General features: G+C 37.8%; 1 protein-coding gene across 1 annotated transcript in view; it reads left to right on the forward strand.

The window, feature by feature from the left end:
- The first annotated feature begins 3,959 nt into the window (after positions 1-3,959).
- Dpm1 (Dolichyl-phosphate mannosyltransferase subunit 1) overlaps positions 3,960-16,170 on the forward strand; it is a 135,498-nt gene continuing 123,287 nt past the window's right edge. Inside the window, exon 1 of the mRNA XM_053782691.2 lies at positions 3,960-4,199. Coding sequence (XP_053638666.1) covers positions 4,102-4,199 — 98 coding nt within the window. The 5' untranslated portion in view covers positions 3,960-4,101. The remainder of the gene's footprint in view (positions 4,200-16,170) is intronic.

Consider the following 16,170-nt stretch of genomic DNA (forward strand, 5'->3'; position numbering starts at 1 on the left):
TTTAAATGTACCAGGATTGTGTACTAGAGGTTTTGTAATATCTAGTGTGGTTTTTAATTTTATACTCTTATACATTATTGTATTTGTCCTATGTTCTAAATAAAAATATAAAAAAAAAAAGTACTATGATTGCTTTGGTTCCCAACCTTGACAAAATTGACAGCAAGATATTCTGGACACTGTTTGTGAGCAATTTTATAAACATGATTTAGCTTCAGTTGTTTTACTCTGTCTTCAACATTCAGCATATCCAACTGCTGTAATTCATCCTGGCCTGCGTGCTCTCTTGGACCCAGCCCCAGGATGAATCTTACAATTTTGTTCTGGGTGATTTGCAGTCTATCTATCGAAGAGCAAGCGTAATCCATATGGCATTGTATAAGGGCTAGACATAGGGTCCTGCGAGTCTCAGTAGGTAGACACTGTGCTTGTCTATACAGGAACTTCAGTCTGGCATTCGCTTTCTTTACTACACTGTTCCCTATCAATTCTCCTGACATGCATGGGTCAAAGGGGATTCCCAGATATTTTACTGATGAAACCAAAGTGATGGGCTCCCAATTACACTGGACATTAAAATTATTTACCCTTCTCAGTTTATGTTTCATGCCAAAGAGAATGGCTTCAGTTTTCCCGAGGTGTAATGATAGTTTGTTGTCTACTAACCATTTGCTGCAGGACTCCAGTTCCAGTGTTAAAGCATTAGCAATATCTTGTGGGTCTTTACCTGACACTAACAGGGCACTGTCACCTGCATACAGTAGGAGTTTGCACTTGACAATGATAGGCATGTCATTGACATAACATAAGAATAATAAGGGACCCAGAATACTACCTTGGGGAACTCCACATGAATAAAAATAAAAATTAAAAACATTACAAATGCAACCAGTGTTAACATATTCGTTTGTACAAATGTGTATTATGCCGAAATAAAAAAAATAAATTATAATTAATTGTGAATCCAACATTTCCCTGGAACTAAACTATGTCATTTAGCTTTTGTTGGATTATGGATTGTGAAAACGTGCAATTTTCATTAAGTTTTATAACCTGCATGAACTGTATCACTGTAGACAACAAGAGCATTCCACTCCTCCATGGAAGATGTGTTCATTTAATATTCCATACCTGCAAGTTCCTCCCAAGAAGCTCATTGCTAGTAATCCCTTCCTTAAATCACTTGTTAAAGCAACTGCTCAAGAAGAAATTTCTCGCCTAGCTGGTAGTAATAAGTTACTACAAGTTATATACACTGATGTATCTAACCAGGAGTCTTCTGGCAGGGCTGCATCTGCTCTTGTTGCCACCTCCCTAGTTAAGAACGATAATAAACTTGTTAAACTAGGCATAAGAATTAACAACTGGGCGTGTTAGTTTAATATGTTAGTTTAATATGTTTATTATGCACCCCATACCCATCCTGTGAGCGGTAGTCAAAAGATTACAGAGGTACATAATTGGTCCAGGGACTGGACTCCAAAGTTAGATAGATGAGCAAGTTACAGAGGTAATGAACTCACAATTTACAAAGGTAATGAACTCACAATTTACAAAGGTAATGAACTCACAATTTACAAAGGTAATGAACTCCAGGTAGGTCTAGTCACAATCATGACAAGCTACTAAGGTATTTACAGATTACAGAGGTACGTAATGGGTCCAGGGACTGGGCCCCAAGGTTTTCATAGCTGAACTAGGTATAAAGGTAATGAACTCACAAGTTACAAAGGTAATGAATCCTGTAAAAATGGTTACTTACGTTTGCGTGTACATTGCAAACTGAATTATTTGCAATCCTAATGGCGCTAAAGCTAACTTATAACACTGAGCTTGACTCAATCATCATTACTGATTCTATGTCATCATTGAAGGCTCTTAACTCATATAATGACTCCAACAACATGCTCATTGGAGAAGCCAGGTATAGATACTCAAAAATCCGGGACAAAGGAATTAATGTACAGTTGCTGTGGAACCCATCACACATTGGATTACTCCTTCATGATAAAGTTGATATGTTAGCCAAGAAGAGTACCCAGAAGGAGAATGTTAGTAAGTAAGTAAGTAAGTAAGTAAGTTTATTCAGGTATACACAAATACAGTTACATAGAATTATCATACATATCAACTTTATCATGAAGGAGTAATCCAATGTGTGATGGGTTCCACAGCAACTGTACATTAATTCCTTTGTCCCGGATTTTTGAGTATCTATACCTGGCTTCTCCAATGAGCATGTTGTTGGAGTCATTATATGAGTCAAGAGCCTTCAATGATGACATAGAATCAGTAATGATGATTGAGTCAAGCTCAGTGTTATAAGTTAGCTTTAGCGCCATTAGGATTGCAAATAGCATTAGGAATAATATTAGGAGAGAAGTAAATAATGAAAATGATTGTTATAGGAATGCAGTTAGAAGCCTGAGTAGATCTATAACCCACTATGATAACATGAACGTAGATAAGTATGTTTATGGAGCAACTTGCAATGTGAACACTGACTGATGTTGTAGTGGCCAGGCTTAGGCTTGGTTACAAGTACTTCTGGCAGTTTGGCAGACACACAGATGATGATCAAACTAAATATAAATTATGTGATCAGGCATATGGTCACTGTCCTGAACACTATGTGCTTAATTGTCCACTTATTGAGGAATACAGAGACAGACAGTATAATAACCTATGTGACATGTCAAGATATCTTATTAATGAAAATAAGATACCAGATATACTAAGCAAATTTCCTAAATTTGCTTGTAACAGATAAGTTAACTACAGATATGTAGATATAAATCCATATGTATTCCTGTTAACCCTTTGGGGCCTAGTTCCTAGGCCTTCTGTGTATCCATATGCTCTCGCGCTACCGTCCACAGGATGGATATGGGGTGCACAATATGGGGTGTACAATATGGGGTGCACAATATAGGGTGTACAATATGGGATGTACAATATGGGGTGTACAATATGGGGTGCACAATATGGGGTGTACAATATGGGGTGTGCAATATGGGGTTCACAATATGGGGTGCACAATATGGGGTTCACAACATGGGGTGCACAATATGGGGTGTACAATATGGGGTGCACAATATGGGGTGCACAATATGGGGTGTACAATATGGGGTGTACAATATGGGGTGTACAATATGGGGTTCACAATATGGGGTGTACAATATGGGGTGCACAATATGGGTTGCACAATATGGGGTGCACAATATGGGGTGTACAATATGGGGTGTACAATATGGGGTGCACAATATGGGGTGTACAATATGGGGTTCACAATATGGGGTGTACAATATGGGGTTCACAATATGGGGTGTACAATATGGGGTGCACAATATGGGGTGTACAATATGGGGTTCACAATATGGGGTGTACAATATGGGGTGCACAATATGGGTTGCACAATATGGGGTGCTCAATATGGGGTGTACAATATGGAGTTCACAATATGGGGTGTACAATATGGGGTGCACAATACGGGTTGCACAATATGGGGTGCACAATATGGGGTGTACAATATGGGGTGTACAATATGGGGTGTACAATATGGGGTGTACAATATGGGGTGTACAATATGGGGTGTACAATATGGGGTGTACAATATGGGGTGCACAATATGGGGTGCACAATATGGGGTGCACAATAAACTAGCCACTTAGGTGGCAAAACCTAATCCGTTGGATTATGCTTGCTTAAAACTTTGTTAATAGTTAGTAATATTTGTTATAATCCCTTACCCAGTGTATTATATATATCTTCAACACAACACTGGAAAAAAAAAAATGACCCAATAGAAAGTCACTTTGACTGACTTTTTTCAGGGAGTTATCCTGGGTTATTTACACATATGTTACTGTGTATGATAATTTGTATAGGTGTATTAATGTATACGTGAAGGTAAATGAAGTTAATTAGACAAGTGTAGATACTTAGTATATTGTGACGTCAGAGGTGACAACACAGCAGTGACGTCGTGACACACGTCTTGACACACGTCGTGACACACGACTCATTACCTGTCATCAGTGTTAAGAGAGTATAGTACAAGTGTTGAAGACATATTAGCTGTGGTCAGTACTGTGTTGTATCATGGCTGGTGACAAGTACTCAGTGTTGCTGCCCACTTATAATGAGAAAGATAATCTACCCATTATTGTCTGGCTGCTGTGTAAATACTTCCATGACAGGTCAGATAACTAACTTGATTTACCCACACTTATACTAATATTATATTTGTCTTGCAGGATGATATATATGTAAATTACCAAGGATAACCCAGAGTCTGTGACTTGTTACTTCTGGCGTCCTTCACTTGCTTTTATTGGTGTCCTTCGCTTGCTTTTATTGGTGTCCTTCACTTGCTTTTATTGGTGTCCTTCACTTGCTTTTATTGGTGTCCTTCGCTTGCTTTTATTGGTGTCCTTCGCTTGCTTTTATTGGTGTCCTTCGCTTGCTTTTATTGGTGTCCTTCACTTGCTTTTATTGGTGTCCTTCACTTGCTTTTATTGGTGTCCTTCACTTGCTTTTATTGGCGTCCTTCACTTGCTTTTATTGGTGTCCTTCACTTGCCTTTATTGGTGTCCTTCACTTGCTTTTATTGGTGTCCTTCACTTGCTTTTATTGGTGTCCTTCACTTGCTTTTATTGGTGTCCTTGACTTGCTTTCATTGGGGTCCTTGACTTGCTTTCATTGGGGTCCTTGACTTGCTTTCATTGGGGTCCTTGACTTGCTTTCATTGGTGTCCTTGACTTGCTTTCATTGGGGTCCTTGACTTGCTTTCATTGGGGTCCTTGACTTGCTTTCATTGGGGTCCTTGACTTGCTTTCATTGGGGTCCTTGACTTGCTTTCATTGGGGTCCTTGACTTGCTTTCATTGGGGTCCTTGACTTGCTTTCATTGGGGTCCTTGACTTGCTTTCATTGGGGTCCTTGACTTGCTTTCATTGGGGTCCTTGACTTGCTTTCATTGGGGTCCTTGACTTGCTTTCATTGGGGTCCTTGACTTGCTTTCATTGGGGTCCTTGACTTGCTTTCATTGGGGTCCTTGACTTGCTTTCACTGGGGTCCTTCACTTGCTTTCATTGGGGTCCTTCACTTGCTTTCATTGGGGTCCTTGACTTGCTTTCACTGGGGTCCTTGACTTGCTTTCACTGGGGTCCTTGACTTGCTTTCATTGGGGTCCTTGACTTGCTTTCATTGGGGTCCTTGACTTGCTTCCATTGGGGCCCTTGACTTGCTTTCATTGGGGTCCTTGACTTGCTTTCATTGGGGTCCTTGACTTGCTTTCATTGGTGTCCTTGACTTGCTTTCATTGGGGTCCTTGACTTGCTTTCATTGGGGTCCTTGACTTGCTTTCATTGGGGTCCTTGACTTGCTTTCATTGGGGTCCTTGACTTGCTTTCATTGGGTCCTTCACTTGCTTTCATTGGGGTCCTTCACTTGCTTTCATTGGGGTCCTTCACTTGCTTTCACTGGGGTTCCATCAGATTCAGATTCTTTATTTAAATCACTTCATATACAAAAATATACAATGATTGGAAAACTCATAGAATGCACAGCATTTATGGCATCTTTCATTGTCTTGAGGTTGAAGTGGTAACGTCATAAGCTCACATCTGAGGCACCTGGGATCAATCCCGGCACTAGTGGACACTTCGGATATGCCGACATAACCCTGTTGCCTCTTTTTATTTATTTATTTATTTATTTATTTATTTAGTAATTTGAGCATACATACAGAGGTACAAAAAAAATACAGGTAAGAGCAGCATGCCAAAGCCACTTGTATGCATAGCATTATGGGCAGGCTTAAAATTAACTTAAGATTAACTAAGTAATGATGTAATCAGTGATAAAACATTATTGTAAACGGATAACAATAAATCACAAATGAGTATTACAACGACAGGTCATATGGTTGCAGGCATTGCTGTACATTAAGTAGAATGGAGTATTCTGTTAAGTAGTGTATTTAAAAAATAACAAAAGTGAGATTGGGTCTTAGGTTTAACATTTATGTGATATAATTGTGAGAAATATTTAAGATATACAATTTATAAGGTTCAGTTATTCAGTATTTATTTAGTTTTGGGTGAGTAAGTGATCTTTGAGAAGAGACTTGAATTTATAAACAGTGTTTCTTTTATATTTACAGGTAATGAATTCCAGATTTTAGGGCCTTTTATGTGCATTGAGTTTTTGCATAGCGTGAGATGGACACGAGGAACATCAAAGAGTGATCTGTGCCTTGTGTTATGGTCATGTTCTGTTGAGGTTGGCAAGGAGATGTTTGAGGGGAGGGTTAATATCAGGGTTAAGTGTTCTATGTATGTAGTAGGTGCAGTAATAAGTATGGATGTTTTGTATGGTGAGTAGGTTTAGTGTTTTGAATATTGGTGGAGTGTGCTGCCTGTAGTGGGAATTTATCATTCTGACTGCAGCCTTTTGTTTGGTAATTATTGGTCTGAGATGGTTAATTGTTGTTGAGCCCCATGCACAAATTCCATAGGTGAGACAGGGGTAAATAAGAGAGTGATATAGGGCCAGGAGGGCTGACTGTGGAACATAGTACTGTATCTTCGATAGTATGCCTACGGTCTTAGAAATTTTCTTAGAAATTTGTTGTATATGTGTATGAAATTTGAGTCTATTATCAAGATGGATTCCTAAGAATTTTCCCTCTGTTAGCTTTGTGATAGGTGATCTGTTTATCATTATGTTAAGAGGGACATCTGTAGCTCTGTTAACAAACTGAATGAAGAAGGTTTTGTCAATGTTTAGTGTAAGTTTGTTGGTCCTCATCCAGGTAGATATTTTCTGTAATTCGGTATTTACAGTATTGGCTAGCGTGACTGGGCTCGGGTGAGAGAAGATGTATGTAGTGTCATCTGCAAATAGTGTGGGTTTGAGTAATTGCGAAGCATTTGGTAGGTCATTTATGTATAGGAGAAAGAGAAGAGGGCCAAGGACACTTCCCTGTGGGACTCCAACTGTAATTGGTTGTGCGGAAGAGTTTGCCCCATTTGCGTACACATATTGGCTTCTGTTGCTGAGGTATGACTTGAGGTAGTTGAGGGAGTGCCCTCTTATACCATAGTGTGACAATTTTATGTGGAGCAAGTCATGGTCAACTGTATCGAAAGCTTTACATAAGTCAATGAAGATCCCCAGTGGGACTTTTTTTCTCTATTGCAGTGTATATATGTTCTAGCATGTGTATAATAGCATTATTAGTATTTTTATTAGGCCTGAATCCAAATTGGCAGGGGTTGAGTATGTTTTGGGAGATGAGGTAGGAGTAGATTCGTTTATGAATTAATTTTTCGAAGATTTTTGAGAGCGGGTGTAAGTTGGATATTGGCCTATAGTTATTCAACTCTGTTTGGTCTCCTCCTTTATGGATCGGGGTGACCCTTGCTATTTTGAGAACTGTAGGGAAGGTGGAGGATTCAATGGATTTGTTAAAGAGTGCTGCAATGATTGGTGATAGAACTTGACACTTTTTTGTATATAAAGGGTGGTAAGGCATTTAAATCTCCTGCCTTGTTTTTTAGTGCGTTGATAATAAGGGAGACTTCGTATGGGTTAGTCGGAGCTAGGAATAGTGTGTTCGGGTAGTTGCCAATGAGGTAGTCATTTGGTGGGGTATCTGAGCTTGGGATTTTATTGGCAAGGTTTTATCCTATAGTGGAGAAGAAATCATTGAGTCTGTTTGCTGTTTCTGTTGGTGGGAGTTTGGGCTCATCTGATTTTGCTAATTTTATTTCTCTATTTCGTGATATCTTTTTTGTTCCTAGAATTTCTGATAGGGTTTTCCAGGTCTTTTTTATATCGCCTCGTAAGTTGGATAATCTGTTCTCATAATAGTTTTTTTGCCCTTCTTATCAGGCTGGTTAGGATTGATGAGTAACGTTTTGTTTGGTCTCTGGTTATGTGACCCATTCTGTACTGTTTTTCATATCGGTGTTTTGTATTTATGGATTTGAGAATGCTTGGTGTTAGCCAGGGACTGTTCAGTCTCTTAGCTGTCATCTGTTTAGTTTTTTAGGGCAGTGCTTGTTATAGAGGTATTGGGTCTTTTTTAGAAAATTATTAATACATTCGTCAATATCTGTATAGATTTCTAGCTCAGTGTGCCAGTCAATGTTTGTTACTGCTGTTGTGAAGTTATTAATGGCTGCCTCATTGTGAAGTCTGAAGGTGACTTTAGTAGTGTCTTGGGGTAATTTACCAAGAGTTATGAGGAAAGTAGGGTAGTGGTCTGTGGTATTATCTGTAATTATGCCTGATTTTAAAGGAGATATGGTGTTGGTCCAGATGTGGTCAAGTAGGGAAACACTAGTCTCTGTAACTCTTGTAGGTTTTGTTACTGTTGGTAGCAACATGCAGTTACTCATTGTGTTTGTGAATTCAGTAACGTGTGGGTCCTGGTCTTGCAGGAGATTTATATTGAAGTCACCTGAGAGTAGTAAGTGATCTTTGTTCATGCATGCATCAGTTATCATACTTCCTAGGTTTTGACTAAATCGGCTAATGTTTGACTGTGGAACTCTGTAGATGTTTATCAATGTGAGAGGTTTTTGTAGGTATTTGGATTTGAATTTAGCTACTATATATTCCCCATGTTCATCCCTTGTGCAAGTATTAGTGATACATTCTAGTTGGTCTGAGTAGTACATAGCTGTGCCACCCCCTTGTTGGTCTGGCCTACAGTTGTGTATGGCTGTGTAACCAGGAATGGCATAGACATCTGAAGTATCAGGCTTTAGCCAGGTTTCAGTTAGTGATATGATGGACATATTGGCATGCAAGGAATTTAGTAATGCTATGAGGTCATCGTAATGCTTGCTTAAAGATCTGATATTGTAGTTAAAGACAGTTATGTTGTTGTTGGCTATGAGAAGTGCCTTTGATTGTTTTGCTGTGTAGTAATTACAGTAACTGTTTGATTTATTTATTTATTTATTTATTTAAAAATTTGAGCACACACAGAGGTACAAAAAATACAGATAAGAGCAGCATGCCAAAGCCACTTATACTATGCATAGCATTACGGGCTGGCTTAAAATTAACTTAAGATGAACTAAGCAATGATGACATCAGTGATAAAAACTTTAATGTAAACAGATTACTATAAAGCACAAGTGAGTATTACAAAGACAGGTCATATGGTTGTATGCATTGTTGTACATTAAGTAGAATGGAGTATTCTGTTAGGTAGTGTATTTAAAAAATAATAAAGTTAGATTGGGTTTTAGGTTTAACATTTATGTGATATAATTGTGAGAAACATTTAAGATATACAATTTATAAGGTTCAGTTATTCAGTATTTATTTGGTTTTGGGTGAGTAAGTGATCTTTGAGAAGAGACTTGAATTTATAAACAGGTAGTGTTTCTTTTATATTTACAGGTAATGAGTTCCAGATTTTAGGGCCTTTTATGTGCATTGAGTTTTTGCATAGTGTGAGATGGACACGAGGAACATCAAAGAGTGATCTGTGCCTTGTGTTATGGTCATGTGTTCTGTTGAGGTTGGCAAGGAGATGTTTGAGGGGAGGGTTAATATCAGAGTTAAGTGTTCTATGTATGTAATAGGTGCAGTAATAAGTATGAATGTTTTGTATGGTGAGTAGGTTTAGTGTATTGAATATTGGTGGAGTGTGCTGCCTATAGTGAGAATTTGTTATCATTCTAACTGCAGCCTTTTGTTGGGTAATTAGTGGTCTGAGATGGTTACTTGTTGTTGAGCCCCATGCACAAATTCCATAGGTGAGATAGGGGTAAATAAGAGAGTGATATAGGGCCAGGAGGGCTGACTGTGGAGCATAGTACCGTATCTTCGATAGTATGCCTACAGTCTTGGAAATTTTCTTAGAAATTTGTTGTATATGTGTATGAAATTTGAGTCTATTATCAAGGTGGATTCCTAAGAATTTTCCCTCTGTTAGCTTTGTGATAGGTGATCTGTTTATCATTATGTTAAGAGGGACATCTGTAGCTCTGTTACCAAACTGAATGAAGTAGGTTTTGTCAATGTTTAGTGTAAGTTTGTTAGTCCTCATCCAGGTAGATATTTTCTGTAATTCGGTATGTACAGTATTGGCTAGCGTGACTGGGCTCTGGTGGGAGAAGACGTATGTAGTGTCATCTGCAAATAGTGTGGGTTTGAGTAATTGCGAAGCATTTGGTAGGTCATTTATGTATAGGAGAAAGAGAAGAGGGCCAAGGACACTTCCCTGTGGGACACCAACTGTAATTGGTTGTGCAGAAGAGTTTGCCCCATTTGCATACACATATTGGCTTCTGTTGCTGAGGTATGACTTGAGGTAGTTGAGGGAGTGCCCTCTTATACCATAGTGTGACAATTTTACGTGGAGCAAGTCATGGTTAACTGTATCAGAAGCTTTACGTAAGTCAATGAAGATCCCCAGTGGGACTTCTTTTTTCTCTATTGCAGTGTATATATGTTCTAGCATGTGTATAATAGCATCATTAGTATTTTTATTTGGCCTGAATCCAAATTGGCAGGGGTTGAGTATGTTTTGGGAGATAAGGTAGGAGTAGATTCGTTTATGAATTAATTTTTCGAAGATTTTTGAGAGAGGGTGTAAGTTGGATATTGGCCTATAGTTATTCAACTCTGTTTGGTCTCCTCCTTTGTGGATCGGGGTGATCCTTGCTATTTTGAGTACTGTAGGGAAGGTGGAGGATTCAATGGATTTCTTAAAGAGTGTTGCAATGATTGGTGATAGCACTTGTGACACTTTTTTGTATATAAAGGGTGGTAAGGTATTTAAATCTCCTGCCTTGTTTTTTAGCGTGTTGATAATAAGGGAGACTTCGTATGGGTTAGTCGGAGCTAGGAACAGTGTGTTCGGGTAGTTGCCAGTGAGGTAGTCATTTGGTGGGGTATCTGAGCTTGGGATTTTATTGGCAAGGTTTTGTCCTATAGTGGAGAAGAGGTCATTGAGTCTGTTTGCTGTTTCTGTTGGTGGGAGTTGGGGTTCATCTGATTTTGCTAATTGTATTTCGCTATTTCGTGATATCTTTTTTGTTCCTAGAATTTCTGATAGGGTTTTCCAGGTCTTTTTTATATCACCTCGTAAGTTGGATAATCTGTTCTCATAATACAATTTTTTTGCCCTTCTTATCAGGCTGGTTAGGATTGACGAGTAACGTTTTGTTTGGTCTCTGGTTATGTGACCCATTCTGTACTGTTTTTCATATTGGTGTTTTGTATTTATGGATTTGAGAATGCTGGGTGTTAACCAGGGACTGTTCAGTCTCTTAGCTGTCATCTGTTTAGTTTTTTTAGGGCAGTGCTTGTTATAGAGGTATTGGGTCTTTTTTAGAAAATTATTAATACATTCGTCATTATCTGTATAGATTTCTAGCTCAGTGTGCCAGTCAATGTTTGCTACTGCTGTTGTGAAGTTATTAATGGCTGCCTCATTGTGAAGTCTGAAGGTGACTTTAGTAGTGTCTTGGGGTGATTTACCAAGAGTTGTTATGAGAAAAGTAGGGTAGTGGTCTGTGGTATTATCTGTAATTATGCCTGATTTTAAAGGGGATATGGTGTTGGTCCAGATGTGGTCAAGTAGGGAAACACTAGTCTCTGTAACTCTTGTAGGTTTTGTTACTGTTGGTAGCAACATACAGTTACTCATTGTGTTTGTGAATTCAGTAACGTGTGGGTCCTGGTCTTGCAGGAGATTTATATTGAAGTCACCTGAGAGTAGTAAGTGATCTTTGTTCATGCGTGCATCAGTTATCATACTTCCTAGGTTTTGACTAAATTGGCTAATGTTTGACTGTGGAACTCTGTAAATGTTTATCAATGTGAGAGGTTTTTGTAGGTATTTGGATTTGAATTTGGCTATTATATATTCCCCATGTTCATCCCTTGTGCAAGTATTAGTGATACATTCTAGTTGGTCTGAGTAGTATATGGATGTGCCACCCCCTTGTTGGTCTGGCCTACAGTTGTGTATGGCTGTGTAACCAGGAATGGCATAGACATCTGTACTATCAGGCTTTAGCCAGGTTTCAGTTAGTGTAATGATGGACATATTGGCATGTAAGGAATTTAGTAATGCTATGAGGTCATCGTAATGCTTGCTTAAAGATCTGATATTGTAGTTAAAGATAGTTATGTTGTTGTTGGCACTGAGAAGTGCCTTTGATTGTTCTGCAGTGTAGTAATTACAGTAACTGTTTGATTCATTTAAGTCATTAAATAAGAGGTTGGTATCAGGATCAATGCATGTAATCATAAGATTTGTAGTGAATCTATAGTTAGAATTAAGTATAAAACAAAGTAAATAGTCTTAAGCAAAAAAAATAGCACCTGAATTATTTAACAAATGTAAAATAATGAGCTAAGGTAGTTTTTTTTTAAGCTAAAATAAAGGAGACAATATAAAAGGGACTAATACAAATAGTGATAATCAAAAAATGGAGCTTGGGAATATGATAGTAGGTAGTACTATAAAGGTAATTCTTTAAAGTTAGAATTATAGTATAAAATAATAATATAAAAGGGACTAATGTAAGTTGTGGTGAACAATAAAGTGGTAATCAAATAAATGAGCTTTGGAATATAATGGCAAAATTGTGAACTTATTCTACTTTAGCACCTGAGAATAGCACCTTGATTATTTTAACAATTGTGAATGTATAAACTAGGGTAGTTATATAAAGCTAAAATAAAGGAGAAAATATATAAGGGACTAAAATTAAGTAATGGTAAACAAAGTTAAATGGACAGGTGGTCACTATGAAATAATATTGGTTTAGGAGTAAGATCTGATTTGTAATATTAAATAAATTGAGCAGTTTATTGCACAATAAAAGTAAAAAAAATGAGGTAGTTGGTACTAGCTAGCAAAAGATAGTTTTGGTACTTGCAAAAAAGTAATTGGAATATACACTAATTGCATACACAATGAAAAGTGACTAAAAAAAACAAGTAGTGATAAACAAAATTAAATGGACAGGTAAGAATAATGAATATTATTAATTTGGAGTAAGATTTGACTTGTAATTTAAAATTATGAGCAATTAATAGCAGTAAGAAAGAAGTATAGAGTATTGGAGGTATTTCATTAGCTAGTGATGAAAAATAATAAAAATAATAATGTACAATATAATAGTAACGTACACTATATGCACCACACGTATATATGTATTAAGGGCACTTATCTAATCTGTTACAGAAATGTCAGCTTTTCTAAGGAAGGTAGAGAAATCGTGTTCATTTGAGATAGTATATTGTTGTCCTGTTGATGTTTTCCTTACTAGTATTTTCCCATCTCGCGTGAAACACTGATGTATTTTGTTTTCCTGTTTAAGTTTTCTCAGCCTGAACAGAAGGTTTTGACGTTTTTTTGTTAGACACTCATTTATGTACACTCCATTTTTCATTGTAATTGCTGATTTAATTAGGTCCTTTCTTTTATCGTATGAATGAAGTCGGATCATTATACTGTGTTTACTTCCTGGTTTTCCTAGCAAACGTGTTTCTTTGATTTCATTGTTTTGCACGATGACTTGTACGTGGTTCTGTATTATCCTGATAGCAGTTTCTTTGCACTGTGCTTGTGTTATGTCACTAGGAATGTGTGGACTGTTTATTATTACTGCATCAGACAACTTATCTTGTTCAGTTTTGTCGTCTTGGAAATCAAGGTATTCATTTAGTCGAGTGTGCATGTTCTGATTCCAGTCCTTGATTGCTTCTTCAACCTTCATATTTATTGTTGTTATTTGCTCAGTGTGACTGGCTATAGCTGCTTTTAGAGTATTTTCTGTGTCAACACTTCCCGATGTAATCTTCTCTTCAAGGTTTTGGATCTTATTCTCGAGGTTGGTTATCTTGGATTCTCGTCGCTCGAGTGTTGCTTTGATGTCTTTGATTTCATTTTCTAGAGCAACGATGTAGTCCTTGATATTGTCAGGAATAATCATACCTGAGTTATCATGGGTGAATCCTTTGAAGGGAGTGGAGTTGGAGGGGGAGTCAGCCATGTTTGTTGTTGTTCCTTGGGTGGCGGCGGTGAGGGGGGTTGATGATACACTGGCGTCCTGCTGGGTAGACAAGTTGAGTTCTAGGGTCCTTGCTGTTATTCTTTTATTACTGGTGTTGTTTCTTCTGCGATATCCTTTCATAGTATCACTGAAGTAGATACTGTGTAGCAATGGAGGAGAAGGCTTGTTTTCTCGGAGCTTGGGTTAAGTGATTGTCTGGCAGCGGAGGCAGTGCTTGGGTTAGCAGGGCTGTCTTCCTTAGATCTTCTAATTTTGTCAAGATTTGGGTTACATTCTTAGTATTCTTGGGTCATGTTGTGGTCTACGTGGGTTCATGTAGTTGAACTTTCACTTTAGGCCATCACAAGTTTTGTTGAGCGATGTTTTTTTGAGAAAGAAGAGCTGGTAGGATACCGTTGCTGCCGCTGCCACTTGTAATCATAAGATTTGTAGTGAATCTATAGTTAGAATTAAGTATAAAACAAAGTAAATAGTCTAAAGCTAAAAAATAGCACCTGAATTATTTAACAAATGTAAAAATAATGAGCTAAGGTATTTTTTTTTTTTTTTTTTTTTAAAAGCTAAAATAAAGGAGACAATATAAAAGGGACTAAAATAATTTGTGGTGAACAAATAAAGTGATGATCAAATAATGGAGCTTGGGAATATGATAGTAGGTAGTACTTTAAAGGTAATTCTTTATAGCTAGAATTAGGGAAAACAATATAAAAGGGACTAATATAAGTTGTGGTGAACAATAAAGTGGTAATCAAATAAATGAATTTTGGAATATAATGGCAAAATTGTGAGCTTATTACACTTTAACACCTGAGAATAGCACCTAGATTATTTTAACAGTTGTGAATATATGAACTAGGGTAGTTATATAAAGCTAAAATAAAGGAGAAAATATATAAGGGACTAAATTAAGTAATGGTAAACAAAGTTAAATGGACAGATAGTCACTATGAAATAATATTAATAAGTTGAGCAGTTTATTGCACAATAAAAAGTAAAAAAAATATGAGGTAGTTGGTACTAGCTAGCAAAAGATAGTTTTGGTACTTGTAAAAAAAGTAATTGGAATATACACTAATTGCACACACAATAAAAGGCGACTAAAAAAACAAGTAGTGGTAAACAAAATTAAATGGACAGGTAAGAACAATGAATAATATTAATTTGGAGTAAGATTTGACTTGTAACATAAAATTATGAGCAATTAATAGCAGTAAGAAAGAAGTTGGTTGGTGCGATTATTTAATAAATGTATGGAAGAGGGTAAGGTACCTAGGATTGGCAGAGAGCATGCATAGTTCCTTTGTATAAAGGCAAAGGGGACAAAAGAGTGCAAAAATTATAAGGGGATAAGTTTATTGAGTATACCTGGTGAAGTGTATGGTAGAGTTATTATTGAAAGAATTAAGAGTAAGATGGAGAATAGGATAGCAGATGAACAAGGAGGCTTTAGGAAAGGTAGGGGGTGTGTGGACCAGGTGTTTACAGTGAAACACATAAGTGAACAGTATTTAGATAAGGCTAAAGAGGTCTTTGTGGCATTTATGGATTTGGAAAAGGCGTATGACAGGGTGGATAGGGGGGCAATGTGGCAGATGTTGCAGGTGTATGGTGTAGGAGGTAGGTTACTGAAAGCAGTGAAGAGTTTTTATGAGGATAGTGAGGCTCAAGTTCGAGTATGTAGGAAAGAGGGAAATTATTTCCCAGTAAAAGTAGGCCTTAGACAAGGATATGTGATGTCACCGTGGTTGTTTAATATATTTATAGATGGGGTTGTAAGAGAAGTAAATGCGAGGGTCTTGGCAAGAGGCGTGGAGTTAAAAGATAAAGAATCACACATAAAGTGGGAGTTGTCACAGTTGCTCTTTGCGCCTCCCCCCCTCTCCGCTGGGGGGGAGTGGGAGGGCGTGTGTAGTAAACAGTGACCCTCTCATAATGCCTCACTCCTGTGCGTCTCCCCTGCCTCACCCACCCAACTCCCAGCGCCACCCCATCTATAGAGGGTACTTCTCCCCTAACCCACGATGTCAGCAATGGCACTGCAGGGAGTGCCGGGCTCACAGGAACTTCTACTACAGTGACAGCATCGTGGAGTTCGACCGCGAGGCAGCTGT

This window comes from Cherax quadricarinatus, chromosome 6, assembly GCF_038502225.1.
Source record: "Cherax quadricarinatus isolate ZL_2023a chromosome 6, ASM3850222v1, whole genome shotgun sequence".
Taxonomy (NCBI): Eukaryota; Metazoa; Arthropoda; class Malacostraca; order Decapoda; family Parastacidae; genus Cherax; species Cherax quadricarinatus.